Below are 24,594 nucleotides of genomic sequence, written 5' to 3' on the forward strand. Positions count from 1 at the left end.
GAGGGAAGGAGGGAGGGAGAGAATCCCAAGCAGGCTCCATACTGCAAGCCCGCAGGGGCTTGATCCCACGAACTGTGAAATCATGACCTGAGTGGAAATCAAGAGTCAGATGCTTAACCGACTGAGCCACCCAGGAGCCCTATAAGGTTAATCTTATTGGTAATGATAAGGTCTAAGATATGACCATAAGAATGAGTGACTGAGGACAGGTGGAAATCAAGATCTTTGTGGGAGAAGACATCAAGGAAGAGCGAAAACATGATGGTGAACATGTGAATTGATACTGATGTTGATAACCGTGGATTTAAGAATAAGTTGATGGTAGACTTAGCCAGGAGCAGAAATTTTAATACAGGTACTTAGTGAGGAGTGACCATAAGGGTCAGTAGATAACTGTTCCAATGAGAGCTAGTCATATAATGATAATATGAGATTCTGGCTGTGAGTTTTGGAAAAGGAGGAAAGGGGAAAATTGTGGAAAGAGGAGGAGGAGGACTTCTCTACCCCTCCAGAGCAGCGATCTGAAGGTTGTGAAAGAGAAAATAGCCACCACTTAAAAGTCCTGCAAGGAAGTGGTGTTTTCTATAGACAGCTAGCTTTTAGTTAGAGCAAGCCAAGCAAATGGATGTTCAAAGATGAGGTTGAGAATACAGGAGATTTTGATAATGGTGGGTAATATTCCATTGTATGTATACAACACATTTTGTTTATCCATTCATCTAGCAATGGACACTTGGGTTGCATCCATCTTTTGGCTATTGTGAATCATGCTGCTATGAACATGGGTGTACAAATACCTGTTTGAGTTACTCTGTTCAATTTTTTTGAGTATATACCTAGAAATGGAACTACTGGATCATGTAGTAATTACTTAATTTTCTGAGGAACCGTCATGCTGTTTCCTGTAGTAGCTTCACTATTTTAAATTTTCACCAGCAGTGTACAAAGGTTCCAATTTATCCTCGTCAGCACTGGTGATTTTCTGTTTTGTTTTTGTTTTAAATAATAGTCCTCATGGGTGTGAAGTGGTATCTCATGGCTTTAATTTGCATTTCCCTAATGGTTAGTGACAACTCTTTTTTGCAAAAAGAGCAACTTTTCTTTTTATTTAAAAAAAATTTTTTTTTTTTAACATTTATTTATTTTTGAGACAGAGCATGAACAGGGGAAGGTCAGAGAAAGAGGGAGACACAGAATCTGAAACAGGCTCCAGGCTCTGAGCCGTCAGCACAGAGCCTGACGCGGGGCTTGAACCCACGTACCGTGAGATCATGACCTGAGCCGAAGTCGGACGCTTAACCGACTAAGCCACCCAGGCGCCCCGCAACTTTTCTTTTTAATTAATTTATTTTGAAAGAGGGAGAGAGAGTGCATGCACAAGTGGGGGAGGGACAGAGAGAGAGGGAGAGTGAAGGCTGGGCAGAGCCCGACATGGGGCTCAATCTTAGGAACTGAGATCGTGACCTGAGCTGAAATCAAGAGTCAGATGCTTAGCCGACTGAGCCATCAGGTGCCCTGGGCATTTTTTCAATGTGTTCACTGGCCATTTGTATATCTTCTTTGGAGAAATATATATGTAAGACCTATGTTTTTTAATTGGATTGTTTGGGGGGAGGTTTGCTATTCAGTTGTAGGATTCTTTTATATTTTCTGGGTGTTAATTCCTTATCAGATACAGGTTTGTGAATGTTTTCTCCCCTCCCATGGGCTGCCTTTCCACTGTGTTTGTAGTGTCCTTTGATGCACTTTTGTTGCTTGTGCTTTTAGTGTCACATCCAAGAAGTCGTTACCCAGTCCACTGTCATAAAGGCTTTTCTCCTTTTTTTCTAAAAGTTTTATAGTTTTAGCTCTTATGTTTAGGTCTTTGATCCATGACAGTTAATTTTTGTGTATGGTAGAAATTAACAAAGAGTTTAATCATTCTGTTGCATCTGTTTCTATAAATAAAGAATGAAGTAAAAAATTTCTGACTGGAGAACAGCAATTTTTATTTCTTTACCTAATATTGCAGAGGTAAATATTACACAGGTACCTTTGCCTTGTTGTGGGTGAAAACTGATTTGGAGAAGGAAAAGTAGCCAGTTATATTGCTAACTTTGGATAACTGAACTACAAGAAAACATTTGTTTTACTGTCTCCTTAGAGCCAAGATTCTGGGTCTGATAATCGTATAAACACAGTCAGTCTCAAAGAAGCCTTGGAAAGGTTTGATCACAGCCCAACTCCTTCTGCTTCCTCCCGGAGTTCAAGAAAATCATCTCACACAGCAGTCTCAGACCCTTCCTGTGAGTACGCTAGCTTGAAAGCAGACTTTCTTTCAAGAGAGTGCTTCTAAATTGTTATTGGTGTCAGCATTTTTCATCAAATGCTACTTTAGTATTATTTTTACATGAAAAAGTTTACTGTAGTATTGTTTGTTAAAAAACTAGAAACACTCTTTTTAAGTTTATTTTTTTAATTCAAGTATAATTAACATGTTATATTAGCTTCAGGTGTTCAATATAATGTTTTAACAATTCTATACATTATTTAGTGCTCATCATAGTAAGTATACTCTGAATCCCCTTTGCCAATTTAAGAAACAAAAGAAATGAATAAAGAAAAAGGCAAACAAAAAACCAGACTCTTAAATATAGAGAACAGACTGGTTGGTTTCCAGAGGGAAGGCAGGAAGGAAGATGGATAAAATGCTACTTAAAAATGATTAGTTTTACATTTCTGAACTCTGTTAACTTTTCCAGTGAGCAAGAGGCACACTGCTCACATTTAACAAAGAATTATTTATAAAATAGCCTGTAAAATATTTAGGTAGTAGTGTTGGTATTGTTATGTTGCTTTTAATCATCCCTCAAAAAATAAAGCAAAACTGTTTATTCCTTTTTTACTGGTAGAACCTGTCAGTGTTCTTTAAGTTTGCTTTTTGAGAGTTTTTTTTTAGTTCTTGTTTTAAATGAAGACTTGCATAGTTATCATTGAATTAGTAACCTTTTTCTTTTTGTTTAAAGAGTTAAGCCCTTTCATTTCCCAGGGTATTAAAACTATATATTATAAGGAAAAGGAGGTTGTTGGAACCACTTAACACCATGGGTAGAACATTAAAGAGGTTAAACATAGAATTTCTGAAACCTTAGGAAAAAAAATTTCTCCTTTGTAGCTGTTTTTCTCATTTTATAAAAGAGAAATTATACTTTTATGTTATGCTTTTAATGGAGGGAGGTACAAAATGCAAATCAGTGTAAATCGGTACATACTCATTAACATAGTGATGAATGTAAATTAGGAATGCATTGCTAAACCTCAAAAACTACAGTTTCTTGCAACCTAAAGTAAACCTTTAGTTTACTGCAGTAAGAATACTTAAAATGAGATCTACCTTCTTAAATGTTTAACCATACGATACACTATTGTTGACTATAAGTACAATGTAGTGCAGACCTCTAGAGCTTATTCATTGTAGTAAATGGAGATGTTATTGATTAGTAACTCCATATTTGCTTCAATGCCCCCAGCCCTTGGCAAGCACCGTTCTAGTCTTTGATTCAATGAATTTGCCTATTTTAGATACCTCATATGATGGAGTCATGCAGTACTTGTTTTTACATCATTGGCTTATTTCACTTAGCATAACATCCTCAAGATTCACCCATGTTGTATATCTTGAAATTTTCCATTCTTTTTTAAGGTTGAATAGTATTCCATTGTATGTATATTACCACATGCTGTTTTTTCCATTCACCTGTCAGACATTTAGATTGTTTCCACATCTTGGCTATTGTGAATGGTGCTGCAGTGAGCATAGGAGTGCAAATATCTCTTTGAGATTCTGATTTCAGTTCTTTTGGATAAATACCCAGAGGTGGAATTGCTGGATCACATTTGGTAGTTCTATTTTTAATTTTTGGAGAAACCTCCATTACTGGTTCCCACAGTGGCTGCAGCATTTCACATCCCCACCAATTTTAAGTGTACAAGGGTTCTAATTTCTCCACATTCTGGGCAGCACTTTTTTCTTCTTTTTTTTTATAATAGCCATCTTACCATGTATGAAGTGGTATCTCATTGTGGTTTTGATTTGCATTTTCCTGACGAGTGATGTTGACCATTTTTTCATATGCTGGTTGGCCATTTGTAGATCTTCCTTGGAGAAATGTCTATATTCAAGTCCTTAAGCCATTTTGTATTGAGTTATTAGGTTTTTTACTATTGAGTTATAGGAGTAGTAACCATTTTTAAATTCAGAGTTTTCCTGTCTCAAATATTTATTTTGTCCTTAAGAAAAAAGTAATTCAAATGAGCCATCTTATTGTCATAGACTTCACTTTAATTAAATAATTTAGAAAAATAAAGATCATTTTTATTCACTGAAATCCATTTTGAGATTAATCTTTGGAAATTTTATTTTATAAAGTACTAACACTGTTTTGTTTTTGTTGACTGACATCAGCAACACCAACAAAGATCCCAACAGATACTAGCACTCCTCCCAGACCGCATTTACCAGCTCATGAAAAGATGGCACCAAGGAGGTCATCATTTAGTAGTCAGGTAACTCTTCAGTATTCTTCTGAATACAGAGTTATTAAAAGGGAAAAAAATCATCCAAATCCTTAAAATTCATTAATTTGTTATCCCTTTCTATAAAGACCAACACAGCTGTTGATAAATAACACTCGAGATCTTTCCTTTTTGTGAAGTAGTTCTCAAACATATGCTTTTGATTATTTTACAGGTAAAACATTAGATATTTATTTTAATAAAAGTTAATTGGGGCACCTGGGTGGTTCAGTTATTTGAGTGTCCAACTCTTGATTTTGGCTCAGCTCGTGATCTCACGGTTGGTGAGATCGAGCCCCTCTGCGCTGTCAACACAGATCCTGCTTGGGATTCTCTCTCTTTCTCTTCTTCCCACCAAAGTTAAATAAAAAATAAGAAAAATTAATAATTTAGAGCCATTTTATATTTAATTTCTAATACCAGTCACTTTTAGTTCTGTCTTTTAACTTTTACTGAGAGCCCATGCAAGGTAATGTGGCAGATGCCTTACAAGATACAAGGATAAATAAGGAATAGATAGACATGTCCAGTGTAGAGGGGGAAACATGCATGCCTGCACTCAGCTAAAAATGCATGAGGCAAAGTGTAATTCTCTTATAAAGATACCATTTCTGGTGAAACTACTTATGGATGGGTATAATTGTCACTCATTATTTTTTATTTTGCTCCTAGTCCATAAATTCCCAGTCTGTTGGTCAGTCATTAACACAACCAGTGATGTCTCAAGCTGCAAATTTACCAATTCCACAAGGCATGTCCCAGGTATTTTTTGTTTGTTTGTTTGTTTGAAACAGTTGAGTATTTTAAAATGATAAATGGTTTTTAAGGTAATAGAGATTTTTAAAAATACATACTTTTAGTGCAATGAATCTCATGTGTGGCCATTTATAATGTCTGGGGGATATTTTTGATTGTCAGTGATTATTGGGTACCACTGGCCCTTCATAGGCAAGGACCAGGGATGCTATTTGTCTTGAAAGATGCATGACAGGGGCGCCTGGGTGGCTCAGTCGGTTAAGCGTCCGACTTCGGCTCAGGTCATGATCTCGCGGTCTGTGGGTTCAGGCCCCGTGTCGGGCTCTGTGCTGACTGCTCAGAGCCTGGAGCCTGTTTCGGATTCTGTGTCTCCCTCTCTCTCTGACCCTCCCCCGTTCATGCTCTGTCTCTCTCTGTCTCAAAAATAAATAAACATTAAAAAAATTAAAAAAAAAAAAGATGCATAACAGTTTTGTACAACAAAGAATTATCCTGCCTAATATGCTATAATACTCCACTGAGAGACACTACAGATAGAAATAGAAGGATATTAAAGATGAAATATAGCTGTTCATTTTGTTCTTCCTATGGATAGTGGAAGAATTAAGTAATTTTATTCATATATTCATTCATACACAGGGCATTTATTGAGTTCTTGAGATATTGCAGGTGCTCGCAATATTAATATATGTACTGTAAGATTTTATTACATCTAGAAGGAATGACAGATAACTACAGTGCAATATTGTATAGTCTGTGCCCAAGGTATATAGGCTGATATATGAGCACATTAGATGGACCCCTAATGCAGCCTGAGGAAGTGAATGAAAACTTTCTGGAAGAATTGTTGCTTGGGCTCAGTCCTGAAGGAGACCTACATACAGAAATTAGCAAGGAGACAAAAGAATAGGTATTATAAAATTGACACTAAATTACTTTTGATTAGAAATTCCTAACTTGTAATTTATGACTCTCTATTCAGTGCTTCAAACACATTAAAAATACTAGATAGTGGTAAAAATAATCCAAACTGTTTTGTTTGGTGTTAAATATACCTTGACTTAACAGTATTTCAAATAATGATAGTTAAGAATAGGTAAAAAACATTTTTCTAAAAATACCTTTATCTTACATGGTTTTTATCTAAATTATACTATATATAATTTTAGCCATTATATGACACCTGTACAAGTATATTGACAATGTTGTAAATTATCTAAACACCATAACCTTGACTTCCTGTAACATGATTATATAAGGTGCTTAAATATTATCTGTAGTTACAGTAGTTTTCATCATCGAGTCCTCAATGCTTTTTATTCTGAAGGTTAACAGATTTTTTATGTAAATATTTAGGCATACTTTCAATATTATTAGTTCACTAATCTCAAGATACTGGATGACTTAACATTTTAAAGGGATATTTTCATGAAATTTAATAATACCTGCTATGTTATGAAAAATGTTCATAACTATCCAGACCTCATATTTTGTTGAGTGATAAAGCCACTTTGCCTCTTAGTTCTGAGATTTTTTTTTTCCTGTTATTCTGCCTTCTGTTTATATCTTATTTGCATTTAATAGAAATCCTTTAAGTAATGTCAATGTAAAGTTTATTCAAAGGTATAAATAACTTTTGTTAGGATAAAATATATTTGTATGACATAAATACAACATTTTGAATAATATTTTTAAGAGGCAGAGCTCAAGTACAAATTTGTAATGTTTTCTCATACCTAGTGTAATCTAATGTAAGATATGATTATTGTCAACTTTAGAAGTCTGAGTTGTATACTTTTTGAAAAGTAGTATTCAGTATCAGTACAATCTTTTGAAGATAAAGAAAAAAAGCTTTTGGGAGAGCATTTCTCACTTTTAGATGCAGTTCACTATGGGAGGCTATTTTAAGATTAAGGCACATTTCCAATAAATTGAAATTCTTTTTGGTATACTATATCCTGTGCTAAATATTCATAGAAATAGTTAAATGAGCCTACATAGACTTAAGTGATGAATCACTAAGTGTGGCTAAATGTCAAGCAGTAGTAAATAAAAGCTGCTTATGACTCAAGTAAAACATAGTGAAATAAGATTGAAACTCCTGGAAGTAGAATAACTGTGTTTTCATTCATGTCTGCACTTATTCATTCATAATTGCTTAGTCTTTAAAAGCCTACATTTTGTACTTGTCTGAGAACAGTTTCAGTTGAAAATGTGAGGGGCGCCTGGGTGGCTCAGTTGGTTAAGTGTCCGACTTCAGCTCAGGTCATAATCTTGTGGTTTGTGAGTTTGAGCCCTGAGTCAGGCTCTGTGCTGACAGCTTGGAGCCTGGAGCCTGCTTTCAGATTCTGTGTTTCCCTCTCTCTCTGCCCCTCCCCTGCTCACACTCTGTGTCTGTCTCAAAAATAAAGAAACATTTAAAAAAATTTTTGAGAAAAAGGAAATAGTAAAAATATGGTTAGTTATCTGTTTAGATTTTTATAACCTTCAAGTGTGTACAAAGAGGACATTGTAGGGATGACAGAATTTGATATGAGTAACTCTAAGAACCGGCTACTTTTTCATTTGTTAAATGGTAGAGATTAAGAAACTTGTTCTAGGAAATGGTAGAGCCACAATATGATCTCTGGTCTTCTAATGCCAGTGTATACTCATAATCAGTCAAGATCTGGTCAGAAGTCAGAAGCCATACCGGAAATTTGAATAGGGCTAATATAAAAAAATATATTAACTGGTAACAGGGAATTCTAAAGAATACAGGCATAATGGATGTAGGAGGCAGCCACTAACCTCAAGTGAAAAGGAGAGTACAGTATGCAAAGAAGGAACAACTTGGAAAACTCTCCCAACCTCCTAAACTCAGGCTCGGCTGAAACTCAGTTCCCATTGGGGTTGGTGTGGCTGTAGCCACTGGATGAGAGGGAGGTTCACTGAGGTGCCAGAGACCAGGGCTGGAGGGCAGGAAGCCACCTGCTGGGGTACCAGCAAAATTTGTTGGGGAGCTTCCCATAAGGATGCCAGTGGGACTTGCTGGAAAGCCACCTCCCTTTACAGTATCCCTCTAGCTCCATCTACTGACATGACTAAGTTTGTGTCCACTGACAAAGGAAGATGTTTATAAGGTCCAGCTCCAGTAGCACAAAGCTAAGCAAAGGTGGGTGAATTAGGAGCCAAGAGGCAATACGTTAGTAATTGGTATAACATTTTTAACTCATGATATATACTGCTTATTTTTCACATTGCACAATTATGAAGAATAAGTGATTCTAAAATATGTTACACTTTTTCCAAACATGGGACTTCAGTTTCAGTTTTCAGCTCAGTTAGGAGCCATGCAGCATCTAAAAGACCAATTAGAGCAACGGACACGGATGATAGAGGCAAACATTCATCGGCAACAAGAAGAACTAAGAAAAATTCAAGAACAACTTCAAATGGTCCATGGTCAAGGGCTGCAGGTAAGTTATTATATTTGAATACAAGAAAGCATGCCATTCATATTTTGGTTTCTTAATAAAATTGACTTTTCTTACTTAAAAATGAGATGCAAGAAATACATTTCATCAATTTGGTTCAGTAAATACTCATTGGTTACCTACTCAATATGATTGAATTTATAGTCTGATTCATTCCTAAGAATATTTCCATCAACATCCTTGTTTCTCCAGATTAGATTCATCTTGTATAGTCTTTATTTTTAGTAAGCTTATACCCATAATATGAAAATAATATTTTATATAGACTTTTAGGTACATGTTGGTACAGAATTTAGAAATCAATCATCAGTCATTGTTTTAGTGAAATATCAGTAGGTATGATTCAAATTAGTCTTATTTGGTCAATCTACTGACCCACTAAAGTTACATCTGTCAGACTAGTATTTTGGAGAAGGGAAACTTCAAGTGAAAACTACTTCTGTCTCATGCCATAAATTATGAATGATAGGTGATGAAGAACCAGCAGGTCACAGGCCCTTTTTTTTTTTTCAAATATAATTTATTGTCAAATTGGCTAATATACAGGGTGTAAAGTGTGCTCTTCGTTTTTGGGGTAGATTCCCATGGTTCATCGCTTACATATAACACCCGGTGCTCCTCCCAGCAAGTGCCCTCCTCAATGCCCTTTACCCATTTTCCCCTCTCCCCCACCGTCCATCAACCCTCAGATTGTTCTCTGTATTTGTTTCCTATGGTTTGCCTTCTTCCCTTTCTTTTTGTAACTTTTTTTCCCCCTTCCCTTCCCCCATGGTCTTCTGTTAAGTTTCTCAAGATCCACATTTGAGTGAAAACATGATATCTTTCTCTGACTGACTTATTTCACTCAGCATATACCTTCCAGTTCTATCCATGTTGCTGCAAGTGGCATGATTTCATTCTTTCTCATTGTCAGGTAGTATTCCATTGTACATATAAACCACATCTTCTATATCCATTCATCAGTTGATGGACATTTAGGCTCTTTCCATAATTTGGCTATTGTTGAAAGCATTGCTATAAACGTTGGGGTACACGTGCCCCTATGAATCAGCATTCCTATATCTTTTGAATAAATTCCTAGTAGTGCTATTGCTGGGTTGTAGGATAGGAACCTCCACAGTTTTCCAGTTTGCATTCCCACCAACAGTACACGAGGGTTCCCTTTTCTCCACATCCTTGCCAGTATCTGTAGTTTCCTGAGTTGTTGATTTTAGCCACTCTGACCGGTGTGAGGTGGTATCTCAGTGTGGTTTTGGTTTGTAGTTCCCTGATGATGAGTGACGTTGAGCATCTTTTCATATGTCTGGTGGCCATCTGGATGTCTTCTTTGGAAAAGTGTCTATTCATGTCTTCTGCCCATTTCTTCACTGGTTTATTTGTTTTTCGGGTGTGGAGTTTAGTAAGTTTTTTGGTAGATTTGGGTATTAACCCTGTATCCAATACATCATTTGCAAATATCTTTCCCCATTCTGTCGGTTGCCTTTTAGTTTTGTTGATTGTTTCCTTTGCAGTGCAGAAGCTTTTTATCTTGATGAAGTCTCAATAGTTCATTTTTGCTTTTATTTCCCTTGCCTCTGGAGACTTATTGAATAAGAAGTTGCGGCTGAGGTCAAAGAGATTGTTGCCTGCTTTCTCCTCTAAGGTTTTGATGGTTTCCTGTCTCACATTGAGGTCTTTCATCCATTTTGAATTTATTTTTGTGTATTCTGTAAGAAAGTGGTCTAGTTTCATTCTTCTGCATGTTGTTGTCCGGTTCTCCCAGCACCATTTGCTAAAGAGACTATCTTTTTTCCACTGGATACTCTTTCCTGCTTTGTCAAAGATTAGTTGGCCATACATTTGTGGGTCCAGTTCTGGGTTCTCTATTCTATTGCATTGGTCTATGTGTCTGTTTTTGTGCCAATGACTATACTGTCTTGATGATTACAGTTTTGTAGTAGAGGCTAAAGTCTGGGTTTGTGATGCCTCCAGCTCTGGTTTTCCTTTTCAACATTACTTTGGCTATTTGGTGTCTTTTGTGCTTCCATACAAATTTTAGGATTGTTTGTTCTAGCTTTGAGAAGAATGCCAGTGCAATTTTGATTGGGATTGCATTTGATTGTAGATTGCTTTGGGTAGTATTGACATTTTAACAATATTTATTCTTCTAATCCATGAGCATGGGATGTTTTTCCATTTCTTTGTGTCTTCAGTTTCCTTCGTAAGTTTTCTATAGTTTTCAGCATACAGATCCTTTACATCTTTGGTTAGGTTTATCCTAGGTATTTTATGGTTCTTGGTGCAATTATAAATGGGATAGATTTCTTGATTTTCTGTTGCTTTGTTATTGGTGTATAGAAATGCAGCCAATTTCTGTACATCGATTTTTGTACCTTGCAACTTTGCTGAATTCATGAATCAGTTCTAGCAGCCTTTTGGTGGAGTCTTTCAGGTTTTCCATGTAGAGTATCATGTCATCTGCCAAAAGCAAAAGCTTGACTACTTCTTTGTCAATTTGGATGCCTTTTATTTCGTTTTGTTGTCTGATTGTTTGTGCTAGGGCTTCTAACACTATGTTAAGCAACAGTGGTGAGAGTGGACATCCTTGTCGTGTTCCTGATCTCAGGGAGGAAGCTCTCAGTTTTTCCCCATTGAGAATGATATTAGCTGTGGGCCTTCATCTATGGCTTTTATGATAAGGTATGTTCCTTCTAACCTTTCTTGAAGGTTTTTATTAAGAAAGGAGACTGTATTTTGTCAAATGCTTTTTCTGCATCTGTTGACAGATCATATGGTTCTTGTCCTTTATTAATGTGATATATGGCATTGATTGATTTGTGAATATTGAGCCAGCCCTGCAGTCCAGGAATGAATCCCACTTGATCATGGTAAATAATTCTTGTTATGTGCTGTTGAGTTCAATTTGCTAGTATCTTGTTTAGGATTTTTGCACCCATGTTCATCAGAGATACTGGCCTGTAATTCTCCTTTTTTGTGGGGTCTCTGTCTGGTTTGGGAATCAAGATAATGTTGGCTTCCTAGAATGAATCCAGAAGTTTCCTTCCATTTCTATATTTTGGAACAGCTTGAGGATAGGTATTAACTCTGCTTTTAAGTGTCTGGTAGAATTCCCCTGGGAAGCCAACTGGCCCAGGACTCTTAATTAATGTGAGATTTTTAATAACTGATTCAATTTCTTCACTACTTATGGGTCTGTTCAAATTTTTTATTTCTTCTCATTTGAGTTTTGGTACTATGTGAGTGAGTGTCTAGGAATTTATCCATTTCTTCCAGATTATCCAGTTTGTTGGCATATAATTTTTCATAGTATTCTCTAATAATTGTTTGTATGTCTGTGGTGTTGGTTGTGATCTCTCCTCTTTCATTTGTGATTTTATCTGTTTGGGTCCTCTCTCTTCTTTCTGAGAAGTCTGGCTAGGGATGTATCAATTTCGTTTATTTTTTCAAAAAACCAACTCAGTTACATTGATCCGTTCTGCTGGGTTTTTTGTATTCTGTATTGTTTATTTCTGCTCTGATCTTTGTTATTTATCTTCTTCTGGTGGCCTTAGGGTTTCTTTGTTGTTCTGCTTCTAGTTCCTTTAGGTATGCTGTTAGATTTTGTATTTGGGATTTTTCTTGTTTCTTGAGATAGACCTGGATTGCAATGTATTTTCCTTTTAGGACTACCTTTGCTGTATCCCAAAGGGTTTGGACTGTTGTGTTTTCATTTTCATTTGTTTCCATATATTTTTAAATTTCTTCTTTAGTTGCCTGGTTGACCCATTCATTCTTTATTTATTTATTTTTTTTTATTAAATTTTTTTTTTCAACGTTTATTTATTTTTGGGACAGAGAGAGACAGAGCATGAACGGGGGAGGGGCAGAGAGAGAGGGAGACACAGAATCGGAAACAGGCTCCAGGCTCTGAGCCATCAGCCCAGAGCCTGACGCGGGGCTCGAACTCACGGACCGCGAGATCGTGACCTGGCTGAAGTCGGACGCTTAACCGACTGCGCCACCCAGGCGCCCCCCCATTCATTCTTTAGTAGGATGTTCTTTAACCTCCATGCATTTGGAGGTTTTCCAAACTTTTTCCTGTGGTTGGTTTCAAGTTTCATAGCATTGTGATCTGAAAATGTGCATGGTATTAACTCAATTCTTTTATATTTATCAAGAGCTGTTTTGTGACCCAGTAAGTGATCTGTTTTGAGAATGTTCTGTGTGCACTTGTGAAGAATGTATATTCTGCTGTTTTAGGATGAAAAGTTCTGAATATATCTGTCAAGTCCATCTGGTCCATTGTGTCATTAAGGGCCATTGTTTCTGTTGATTTTCTGTCTGGGTGATCTGTCCATTGTTGTAAGTGGAGTATTAAAGTCCCCTGCAATTAGCACATTCTTACCAATAAGATTGCTTATGTTTGTGATTGATTGTTTTATATATTTGGGTGCTTCTGAATTCACTGCATAAGCGTTTATAATTATTAATTCTTCTTGAAGGGTAGACCTTGTAATTATACATACGGCCCTTCTTCATCTCGTTACAGCCTTTAGTTGAAAATCTAATTTGTCCACTAGAAGTATGGCTACTCTAGCTTTCTTTTGACTTCCAGTAGCATGATACATGGTTTTCCATCCCCTCACTTTCAATCTGAAGGTGTCCTCAGGTCTAAAATGGGTCTCTTGTAGACAGTAAATAGATGGATCTTGTTTTTTTATCCATTCTGATAACCTGTGTCTTTTGATTAGAGCGTTTAGTCCATTAACATTCAGTGTTATTATTGAAAGATATGGATTAGACTCATTGTGTTAGCTGTAGGTTTCATGCTTGTAGTGATTTCTCTGGTCCTTTGTGGTCTTTGCAAAACATTGCACTCAGAGTCCCCCTTAGGATCTCTTGTAGGGCTGGTTTAGTGGTGATGAATTCCTTGTTTTTGTCTGGTAAAACCTTTATCTCTCCTGCTATTCTGAATGACAGGCTTGCTGGATAAAAGATTCTCAGCTGCATATTTTTCCTATTCGGCACATTGAACATTTCCTGCCACTCCCCTCTGGCCTGCCAAGTTTCAGTAGATGGGTCTCCTACTACCCTTATGTGTCTACCCTTGTAGGTTAAGACCCATTTGTCCCTAGCTTCTTTCAGAAATCTCTCTTTATCTTTGTATTTAGCCACTTTCACTATGATATGTCATGCAGAAGATTGATTCAAGTTACATCTGAAGGGAGTTCTCTGTGCCTCCTGGATTTCAATGTCTGTTTCCTTCCCCAGATAGGGGAAGTTCTCAGCTGTGATTTGTTCAAGCACATCTTTGGCCCCTTTCTCTCTCTTCTTCTGGAACTCCCGTGGTACAAATATTGTTCCATTTCATTGAGTCACTTAGTTCTCTAATTCACTGCTTGTGGTCCAGAATTTTTTTCTTTCTCAGCTTCATCTTTTTCCACAATTTTATCTATTTCACCTATTCTCCCCTCTGCCTCTTCAATCCTTGCTGTTAGGCAATCCTTGCCTCTAGTTTATTTTGCACCTCATTTACAACATTTTTTAATTCATCATGACTGTTTTTTAGTCCCTTCATCTCTGCAGCAGTAGATTCTCTGCTGTGTTCTGTCTTCTGTGTGTTCTGTCTATGCTTTTTTCAAGCCCAGAGATGAATTTTATGACAATTATTCTAAATTCTTGTTTAGTTATATTGTTTATATCTGTTTTGGTCAATTCTTTAGCAGTCATTTCTTCCCGGAATTTCTTTTGAGGGGAATTCTTCCGTTTCATCATTTTGGCTAGTTTTCTGTCCCTGATGTGTTTTAAAACTTATGTGGCCTGCACCTGGGAGCACTACTATATTAAAGGGTCATACACTATCCAGGGCCTGGCCCTTCAGGAGGTGTTTTTTCGAGTGTGTTAATTTGTTCTCTGTTGTTGTGATTCTGGTTGCTTTATCTCCCTACGTGTAGTCATGTTTTGGACCCTCCACTAGGTGTGCTTTGATTTGTTTGCTGAAGTAGCCCTGTGGCCCGCTAGGTGTCCCTGTGGGTCCCTGGAGACATCTTTGTCACTATGCAGCCCGGACTCTTGGAATTCAAAGTCTTTTGGCCTCAATACTGCTGTGTTTGAGGGATGAGGGAATTTCAGGTCCCCCTACTTCTCCACCATGTTGGATCTCTTCCAGTCCATAGGCCTTGAGTAGTACTGAGCTAGGGTAATGTCATCTGATGAAACAAATGGTCCCCAACATGTAAAGTGTTCAAACAAGTAGAGGTTTTGAAATTTATAACACTTTTTCTGACAATTGGAAACATGATAGAGTTAGGATAACTGGAAGAATGAATATGAATTATGTTTTATTCTGTATTTATTGCTAATTCATTCAGAATGACTTAGACCATCCTGATATTTGCTTTTAAAACTTAATTTGTAGGAGTGCTTAGGTGGCTCAGTTGGTTAAGTGTCTGACTTTGGCTCAGGTCATGATCTCACGGTACAATGTGATCTTTATTTCTGAAGATGTTTTTACAGCAGTCAACCCCTGGTTTGAATTTTGGTTCTGTTCAACTTTCTTCTGGAAATTCATCTAACATCCAGCAACTTGCACCTATAAGTATGCAGGGCCAGGTCGTTCAAACCAACCAAATTCAGAGTGGAATGAATACTGGACACATTGGCACAACTCAGCATATGATACAACAGCAGACTTTACAAAGTACATCAAGTCAGGTAATGATATCAAGTATAGTGGGTTATGGAGTGCTCAGTGACTGAAATGTGTGCTATTGCTGAAACAAAAATGAAGCTCTATCTCGAATAATTCCATATTTTAACAGTAATAATTAGAAAGTTTAGGGGCTCCTGGCTGGTTCAGCCAGTAAGACCGTATTGTCTCATGATATCAGGGTTGTGAGTTCAAGCCTCACCTTGGGCTTGGAGTCTACTTTAAAAATAAATAAATAAAATAATAGGAAGTTTTATTTTTGAGGGTGATCATTAAAATATTTGGTACAAAATTGTTAAATTGTTGATGTTAAATGTTTTCAGTATTTTGACATTTAAAAATTTTATAGTTGGGGCACAGTGATAGTTTAATCAATATTCTAAGAAATTTCATATAAATTCCAGGAAATTTGATGCAGGTAATTGTTATACATCTGTGACTGTAAATCCCAAGACTTCAAATGAAATCTATAAAGATGTCTAATGTCAGTCACTCACTTTGGGCATTTAACAGAAATTGCTCATCTATATTTTATTTCATCCCTGTTAAGATCATGCTCCTTTTCTAAAATCATACCTTGTATTCAAGCAAGGATTGAAGACTAATTCATTCTCAGTTACTATAAGTCTTTTTCCTTTGTATTAGATTTCTCCCAGAGTAACAAGTCCTGCCTCTTCTTTTCTTGCCAGCTGTTGTTAGAATGATGCTAATAGTGTATGTATATTTACTGAAAAAATGTTTTCATTTAATTTATCTGTAAAATCTTCTGTTTTCTAGCAGAGTCAACAAAATGTACTGAGTGGGCACAGTCAACAAACCTCGCTTCCTAGTCAGACACAGAGCACACTCACCACTCCGCTGTATAACACTATGGTGATCTCACAGCCGGCAGCTGGAAGCATGGTCCAGATTCCATCTAGCATGCCACAGAACAGTACCCAGAGCACTGCTGTAACTACATTCACTCAGGACAGACAGATCAGGTAGTTGTCATATTTCATGAGTTTTTCCAAAGTTGTAAAAATTGATTAGTTAAAAAACAGTAATTTGATTTGAAAAAACAGTTTGTAGCTAACTCCCACCAGAGTTCTTGAATTTGAAATAAAATTGCAGAATATGTTCATTGTTTAAGGACTTTGTAATAAACGGACAACAAGTTTTGTTCTTGGTCCAGAAATGTTCTACCAAATATTATAGAATCCAGCATCTACGGCATACTGTTATATAAGATTTGTGGCAGGGTTTGTATCACTCTGAAACTTTCATCATTGTAGTACAAATGTTGAGTTTTCAGGCAGTAACAGTGGTTAGGGTGGATACTAGCATAAGTTGATATATGTCATGGAATAAAATTAATTTACCTTTCTTGAGTTTTTTGAGTACTGTACTAGGTGCTCAAAATACACTGTCTCATTTAACTCTTTTTTTTTTATTTAAATGTGTATTAGGGTCATTTATTTCCCAGATAAGAAAAAAGTGAGTTTATAGTAATTTGGTCAAAGGCTTATAGGTAGCAAAAGGGGTGATGAGCAGTTTCTGAATTTTAGCTTTGGTGTCTGATTTCAAAAGTACACTAAACATTTGTGGGTCATTCTAGAAAAATAGCCATTCATGACTTATTTTAGTGGGCAGTCCAAATAGCTGACTTAGAAACAAATATTTTGGGGGCACCTGGGTGGCTCAGTTGGGCATGCAACTCTTGATTTTGGCTCAGGTCATGATCCCAGGGTCTTGGGATTGAGCCCTGTGTCAGGCTCCACACTGAGCATGGATTAAGATTCTCCCTTTCCCCTCCCCCTCTCCCTAGCGTGCGCACTCTCGCTCGCTCTCCCAAAAGAAACAACAACAGAAAACAAGTATTTTGAAGAAATATCATTATTTCATATATTGGGAAGCTATGTTTTAATGACTATAGGATCTCTATAGTCTTAAAACTTCTATTTAAAATATTTTTTATTTTTTACTTATTTTACTGTAATACAAGTAGGCTGCTGCTTTTATAATTTCATTGTTGTATCACACTGTGTTAATAGATTTTGTTAAAATCCAATAATTTCCAGAGAGTAAAGAAGCTACAGGATCACAGAAACAGTGAGAGCGGGAGAACTTGCTTCTCTTTGGAACTTAGTTCCTCAAGTTAAGTCCAACTTTTAGGTCTGATATTCTGAAAGGAGATGTTATGAATGTGCTCCATTGAAATCTAGAGGGTTCGTTTTAAAGCCTGAGGAAAATTTCATTAGTCTAGAACGCTGATGTGCATTTTGGAGGATACAGTTTAGCAACTACTTGTAGAACCTCTTTTTTTTTGAGGGGAAAATATATATTTCAGCGAACATTTGAGTGCCTACTAAAGTGAGTATGGCTGGTACATTCCTCATCTCAAGAATGATCAGACTAGGAAGCCATAAAAAGTTAAATCAGTATTACTGTATGATAAATACTTCTGCTTAGGTCTTTAGAAAGAGGAAGTGAGCAGGTTTATAGATTGAGGCAAACAGGTGAAGAGAGGAGTGTGGTCAAGGCAAACTTCACAGAGGAGGTACTTGGCGTGAGTCTTAAAGAGCTTGGCTGTGGGTGTACATGTGATAGGAAGTCTCAGGAGGGTGTTCTCAGCTCAGGGAACAATATATACAAAGCCACAGAAGTGATAGTTAAGCATAAGTAGATTGAAGAATGTCTTTTGGTGCCAGAGATGGATGAAGTATTCTCATCACATTTTATCAGTGAGCAGTTTGGGCAATTCAGATTTTAATTTCTTTTAAGATTTACAGAGAATCGAGGATTTAATACTTCTGTGCCTAAAACACTTTCCAAATGTTACTTTTTCTTTGGGCATCATTCTTCATATGTAAATATTTTGTTCTTTTATACATATTTTTTGCATTGAATAATACATTTGGTCCTGAAGTATACATAAAATAGAGTGTTTTATTTTAAAGATATGGTATGGATTCAAAAATAGATTCTGGATGTTGTATGTAAGTGATGAATCACTGAATTTCACTCCTGAAACCAATTATTGCACTTCATGTTAACTAAAATTGAAATAAATTTAAAAGAAAAGGAAACAAAAACAAAAAAATAGGTTTTGTCTTGTGGAGACCACATAAATAATAAAGTGCATTTGTACTAAGTTGGACACCGTTATGTACTTTCCTCAGTTTGTAAGTGCAGTTATGCTCCTTTCCCAGGAGAGGCTTAGCTCAGTTTTCTTGCTGTAGTGACCAATGTGAGCAGCTAACTTCATTTCACAGAAGAGGCAAATAGAAATAATGTTATTCCCTGAACAGGCACCAGGGTTTTTATTATTATTATTTTTAAAATAGAAGAAGGAAGGTGGGAAGGGAGTGAATGTTAGTGACTTCTAATATGGTAAGTACTATACTGCATTGATAAATGTATAAATTGATGGTACTTTTATTCACTGTTGGAATGTCATTTAATTTTCATTTATGTTTATAAGATACAATTTGCAATGTAAATGTCTTCTGTAAACTAGGGAGATTTTTAGAAATCCCTTATGATAGCTTAGCTGTAAGTTTATCCATGGTTAGCAAAATAATGTGCATTTTGGAGGACACATATATCGGACTCGCAAGTACCTAGTAATTTTATAAAAAGAAAAAAGGTATTTTTTAAACAGGTTTAAAACTTTTTTCATTGTGGTAAAATAATACATAAATATACATGTTAACGGTTTCAGCAGTTCATTGGGTACATGCATACTGTTGTGAACATCACTACCATCAGTCTCCAGAACTTTTTTCTTCTTCCCAAACTGAAACTCTGTACCCATTGAACAATAATTCCCCATTCCTTCTACCCTCTACCTTCTAGAAGCCACTCTCCTGCTTTCTAAGCACATAAGTCTATGAGTTTCACTACTCTAGATACCTCACACAAATGGGATCATACAGTGCATGTCTTTTGTGACTGGTTTATTTCACTTGACACAGTGTCCTCACAGTTTGTCTGTGTTGTGGTGTGTGGTAGAATTTTATTCTTTTTTCAGGCTAAGTAATATTCTGTTGTATGAATATACCACATTTTATTTGTTACCCATCGATGGATAGTTGGGTTGCATCCATCTTTTGGCTGTTTTGAATCATGCTGCTGTGAACAAATATTTGTGTACAAATATCTGAGATCCTGCTTTCAGTTCTTTCGAGCATATGCTCAGAAATGGAATTGCTGGATCATGTGGTGATTCTGTACTTAATTTTTTCAGCAGTAGTCCATCTGTTTTCCATAGGAGCTGCACTATTTTACATTCCTCTCAGCAGTGCGTATCCCAGCTTCTCCATGTCTTCACCAACACTAGTTATTTTGTTTGTTTTATCATAGTCATCCTGGTGGAAGTGAAGTGATTCACATTTCCCTTATGATTAGTGACATTGAGCATCTTTTCATTTGCTTACTGACCGTTTATTTCTTCTTTACAAAAACATCTATTCAAGATACTTGCCCATTTTTTAATCAGATTGTTATAGGATTGCTTTATATATTCTAGTTATTACCCCTTATCAGATGATATGATTTGCAAATAATTTCTTCCACTCTGTTGGTTTCTCTTTCTCTGTGTTGATACTATAGTGTCCTTTGATGCACAGAAGTTTTTAATTTTAATATCCAGTTTATCTGTTTTTTTTCTTTTGTTGCCTGTGCTTTTGAGTGTCACATCTGAGAAATCATTGCCCAATCCAATGTCATGAAACTTTCCCCCTGTTTTCTTTCCTAAGAGTTTCATGCTTGTAGCCCTTATGTTTAGTGCTTTAATCCACTCTTGAGTTAATTTTTGTATGTGGGGTAAGGTAAAGGCCCAGCTTTATTCTTTTGCACATGGATATCCAGAAACTTTGTATTTGTTTTGTGATCATTTCATTTTGCTTATACATTTTTGTTTTACTGGTGCCCCAGAAGGAATCTTTAAAAACATGAAACAAAATTGGAACGTACAGCTTTTAAAAATCTAAACTGGCAATATCACTGGGTATTAAAGAAGTATTCAGCTCACTGCCTTTTATAATGAATACTTTATCTTTCTGACGTCCCTTCTTCTCTTTATTTCCTCTTAACAGATTTTCTCAAGGTCAGCAGCTTGTGACCAAATTAGTAACTGCTCCTGTAGCTTGTGGGGCGGTCATGGTACCCAGCACAATGCTCATGGGGCAGGTGGTGACTGCCTACCCTACGTTTGCTACCCAGCAGCAGCAGCCACAGGCACTGCCAGCCACACAGCAGCAGAACTCCCAGGAACAGCCACTTGCTTCAGTTCAGCAACCTTCTCAGGCTCCGCTGACCCAACCACCACAGCAGTTTTTACAGGTAATTTTGCCCATGGGAGCTCTCCCAAGCCTGTTTACTTTCATATAATGAAATTAGACATTAAGAGAAGTTTTGTAAATCATCCGAAAAATCCATACAAGCTTATTGTACAAGTTAAATCTCTGGAAGGACAGAAAGCTTGTCCAGCTAGCTATCATTTCTTCCCTTGTCTGGTCTCTGGAAGACTTCTAGCACTGCTGTGGACATGGCCAGTTCTCTGAACTACTGGATAGAAATAAGGAGCTACTTGCTGCCCACCTACACATCAAGCCACTTTATATAGAGTTCTGTCCGGCTAGAGTTTCTAGAATTCACCAGACACTTTTCTTTCTTCCTTCTAAGCAGCCCATCAGATTCTATGCTCTACTCTACAGGGCAGGCATGTCAACAGGGATTTAAAAAAAAAAAAAAAGTTATAGGCATTATCTTGAATTATTATGTTGGATTAAATTTTACAATGATTTTTTGGTTATAAATTAATATCAGAGGAGAAATACTGTGGAGGGCTGTGTATGTCATAATTGAGAGCTTGGGCTCTAAAGTCAGGCTGCCCTGAGACTGAGTCACTGCTGTACCATATACTGTGTGACCTTTGGTAGGTTATTTACCAAAATTCATCTATAATATGGAGGTGCTAATAGTTGATATCTCATGGGTAAACAGTACATGTAAATCACTGAACATAGTTACAAGGCACATAATGAGCTGAAATTTATCAGCACTGTCTTGATTAATGTAGCAAACACTAAGATCAGCCAAAATGTAGACACATGTCTTCTCATGTATCTCAATAGATACCTGGATATATGCTTATCTAATGGATATGGAAGAAAGTTACGTAGGGTTAGCTGGGATTTCAGGATAAATTCCTGGACCTCAGTACTCTCAGTGGAGTGCACAGTAGCAGATTATGACATCTGGAAATCCAGCTTTTTCCCTTCTTGCCTAAGGGGAGCAATTCTGAATGTAGGCTAGCCTAGATTTGTGCTGGAGACCATTCCATGTAGGCCAGCCACATACATATCATATCATCAATTTTAGGGTTCCACAATATATGGTGTGATTAGAAGATTCAGTATTGTATACTCAGGCATAAACACATTATTAATTTATCACCCGTGTTACGGTGCACATAGAGTTCTTAACCTGGTGATATGGAAAGCTAAAACTTAAGGTTAGTTGCCTAAATGTCTGAGTCATCTGACAGTCCTGTAGATCTTAAAGCCCATACTGTAGCTGTTAATGACTAGGCTAGCTATTGTTATAAGTGAATTAATAACAACTTAAAACAAGTTATAAACTATTATCTAGAGGAAATAATATTCAATGAGAATTGAGCAAAACCTTAAAAAAGGAGAGAACTTGCCTTAAGGTCCCAGTCTTCTAAATCTGTCAGGGAACAAGAGTTCTTAAAAGAACAAGCATTCTCTGACCTCAGCCGTAGCAACTTCTTACTAGACATGTCTCTGGAGGCAAGGGAAATAAAAGCAAAAATGAACTATGGGGACCTCATCAAGATAAAACCTTCTGCACACCGAAAGAAACCATCAACAAAACTAAAAGGCAACCAACAAAATGGGAGAAGGTATTGCAAATGATGTGTCAGATAAAGGGTTAGTATCCAGAATCTATAAAGAACTTCTCAAACTCAACAACCCCCCCCAAAAAAAATAAGCCAGTGAAGAAGTTAGCAGAAGACATGAATAGACACTTCTTCAAGATATCCATGTCACTAACAGACACATGAAAATCTGCTCAACATCACTCATCATCAGAGAAATACAAATCAAAAACCATAATGAGATACCACCTCACACCTGTCAGAATGGCTAAAATTAACAACTCAGGAAACAACAGATGTTTGCAGGAATGCGGAGAAAGGGGTTCCTTTTTTACTGCTGGTGGGAATGCAAACTGGTGCAACCACTCTGGAAAACAGTATGGGGGTTCCTCAAAAAACTAAAAATAGAACTTCCCTATGACCCAGCAGTTGTACTACCAGGCATTTTTTCAATGGATACAGAAATGCTGATTCGAAGGGGCATGTGCACCCCAATGTTTATAGCAGCACTATCAACAATAGCCAAATTATGAAAAAAGCCCAAATGTCCATCGACTGACAAATGGATAAAGAAGATGTGGTATATATATAACTTATATACGATGGAATATTGCTCAGCGATGAAAAAGAATGAAGTCTTGCCATTTGCAACAACATGGGTAGAACTAGAGTATATTATGCTAAGTGAAATAAGTCAGAGAAAGACAAATACGATTTCACTCATCTGTGGAATTTAAGAAACCCACCAGATGAACATATGGGAAGGGAAGGAAAAATAGGATAAAAACAGAGAGGCAAACTATAAGAGACTCTTAAAGTACAGAAGACAAACTGAGGGTTGCTGGAGAGGAGGTAGGTTGGGGATGAGCATTAAGGAGGGCACTTGTTGGGATGAGCACTGGGTGTTATACGTAAGTTATGAATCACTGGGTTCTACTCCTGAAACCAATACTACACTGTATGTTAACTAATTTGAATTTAAATAAATACATTAAAAAAATAAAGTAAAAACACTTAAGACAAAAATACTAATTTGAAAGGATATGTGCACCCCTGTGTTTACTGCACTATCCACAATATCCAAATTATGGAAGCAACCCAACTGTCCACCAATAGATGAATGAATAAAGAAGACGTGTGTGTGTGTGTGTGTGTGTACACTTGAATATTATTCAGCCATGAAAAAAATGAAATCTTGTGATTTGCAATACCATAGATGTAGCTAGAGAGTATAATGCTAAGTGAAACAAGTCAGACTGAGAAACGCAAATACCATATGATTTCAGTTGTATGTGGAATTTAAGAAACAAATGAGCAAATGAATAAAGAAAGAGGCAAACCAAGAAATAGACTTTTAACTATAGAGAACCAACTGATGGTTACCAGAGAGGAGGTGGTTGGGGGGAGGAAATAGGTGATGGGGGTTAAGGAGTGTGCACTTGTGATGAATACCAGGTGTTGTATGGAAGTGTTGAATCACTATTGCTAACCTAGTATTTCTGTGTTAACTATACTGGAATTAAAACAAATTAACCTGCCCCCCCAAAAAAAATAAATAAAAAGCATTCTCTTATCCCTCCCTTCTGAAAAAAGTATCCCAAAGACATGGGGCCCCTAAAGAAATAAGGTAGACAATACCCTTTAGAAATGCACTTCTATGTAGATAGTAAATACACAATTTGGCTTTTCTGATTATATAACACCTGGTTCCAAATACGCCTCTGTTGTAATCCTGTAAGACTCACAAATATCCTGAGCTCTTTATGTTACAAAAACTTTTTCTAAATAACAGAAAAAGAGGTTTTTCTAGGTCCTTGGCAAAGTGTAGGGTTCAAGGACCTGTCCTTGTGTGTGTGTGTGTGTATGCGTGTGCACACACGTGTGTGCACAGGTGTCCTTTATAAACATTTGCAAAAATCTCCCATCATATGTTTAGATTAGGAGCGCTGCATCAAGGTGTGTTGTCAGTAAGACTGAGAAAATTCATTTAAAACTTCACTTTCTTTGGGCTAATTTCCTTTGTATAACCAGAAATAGAAATCAGGTGAAAGAAAGAGGCTCACGGAGTTGAGACTTGCCCAGGGTTACACAGCTAATAAATAAATGGCAGAGCACAACTCAAATTGAAGGCTTCTGATTTCAGATCCTGTGCCCTCGTGTGATTGGTTGGTTTGTTTTTACAACCACACTGCTACATATAAGACCTAAGTGTCTAATTTTGCCTTCGTTTTTCT

At 36.8% G+C, this 24,594-nt stretch overlaps 1 protein-coding gene across 5 annotated transcripts in view; it reads left to right on the forward strand.

Moving 5' to 3' along the window:
- CLOCK (clock circadian regulator) overlaps window positions 1-24,594 on the forward strand; it is a 132,281-nt gene that overhangs the window by 99,275 nt on the left and 8,412 nt on the right. For 4 of the 5 annotated variants that reach the window (XM_086705031.1, XM_086705027.1, XM_086705028.1 and 1 more), the window contains 7 exons: window positions 2,144-2,285; window positions 4,445-4,545; window positions 5,227-5,316; window positions 8,616-8,768; window positions 15,270-15,479; window positions 16,252-16,457; window positions 20,553-20,799. In XM_086705031.1, coding sequence (XP_086561157.1) covers window positions 2,144-2,285; window positions 4,445-4,545; window positions 5,227-5,316; window positions 8,616-8,768; window positions 15,270-15,479; window positions 16,252-16,457; window positions 20,553-20,799 — 1,149 coding nt within the window. The remainder of the gene's footprint in view (window positions 1-2,143; window positions 2,286-4,444; window positions 4,546-5,226; window positions 5,317-8,615; window positions 8,769-15,269; window positions 15,480-16,251; window positions 16,458-20,552; window positions 20,800-24,594) is intronic. The other variant, XM_086705029.1, reaches the window with a different exon arrangement.

The sequence above is a fragment of the Puma concolor genome, chromosome B1 (genome assembly GCF_028749965.1).
Source record: "Puma concolor isolate L17-30 chromosome B1, mPumCon1.1.hap2, whole genome shotgun sequence".
NCBI classification, from domain to species: domain Eukaryota; kingdom Metazoa; phylum Chordata; class Mammalia; order Carnivora; family Felidae; genus Puma; species Puma concolor.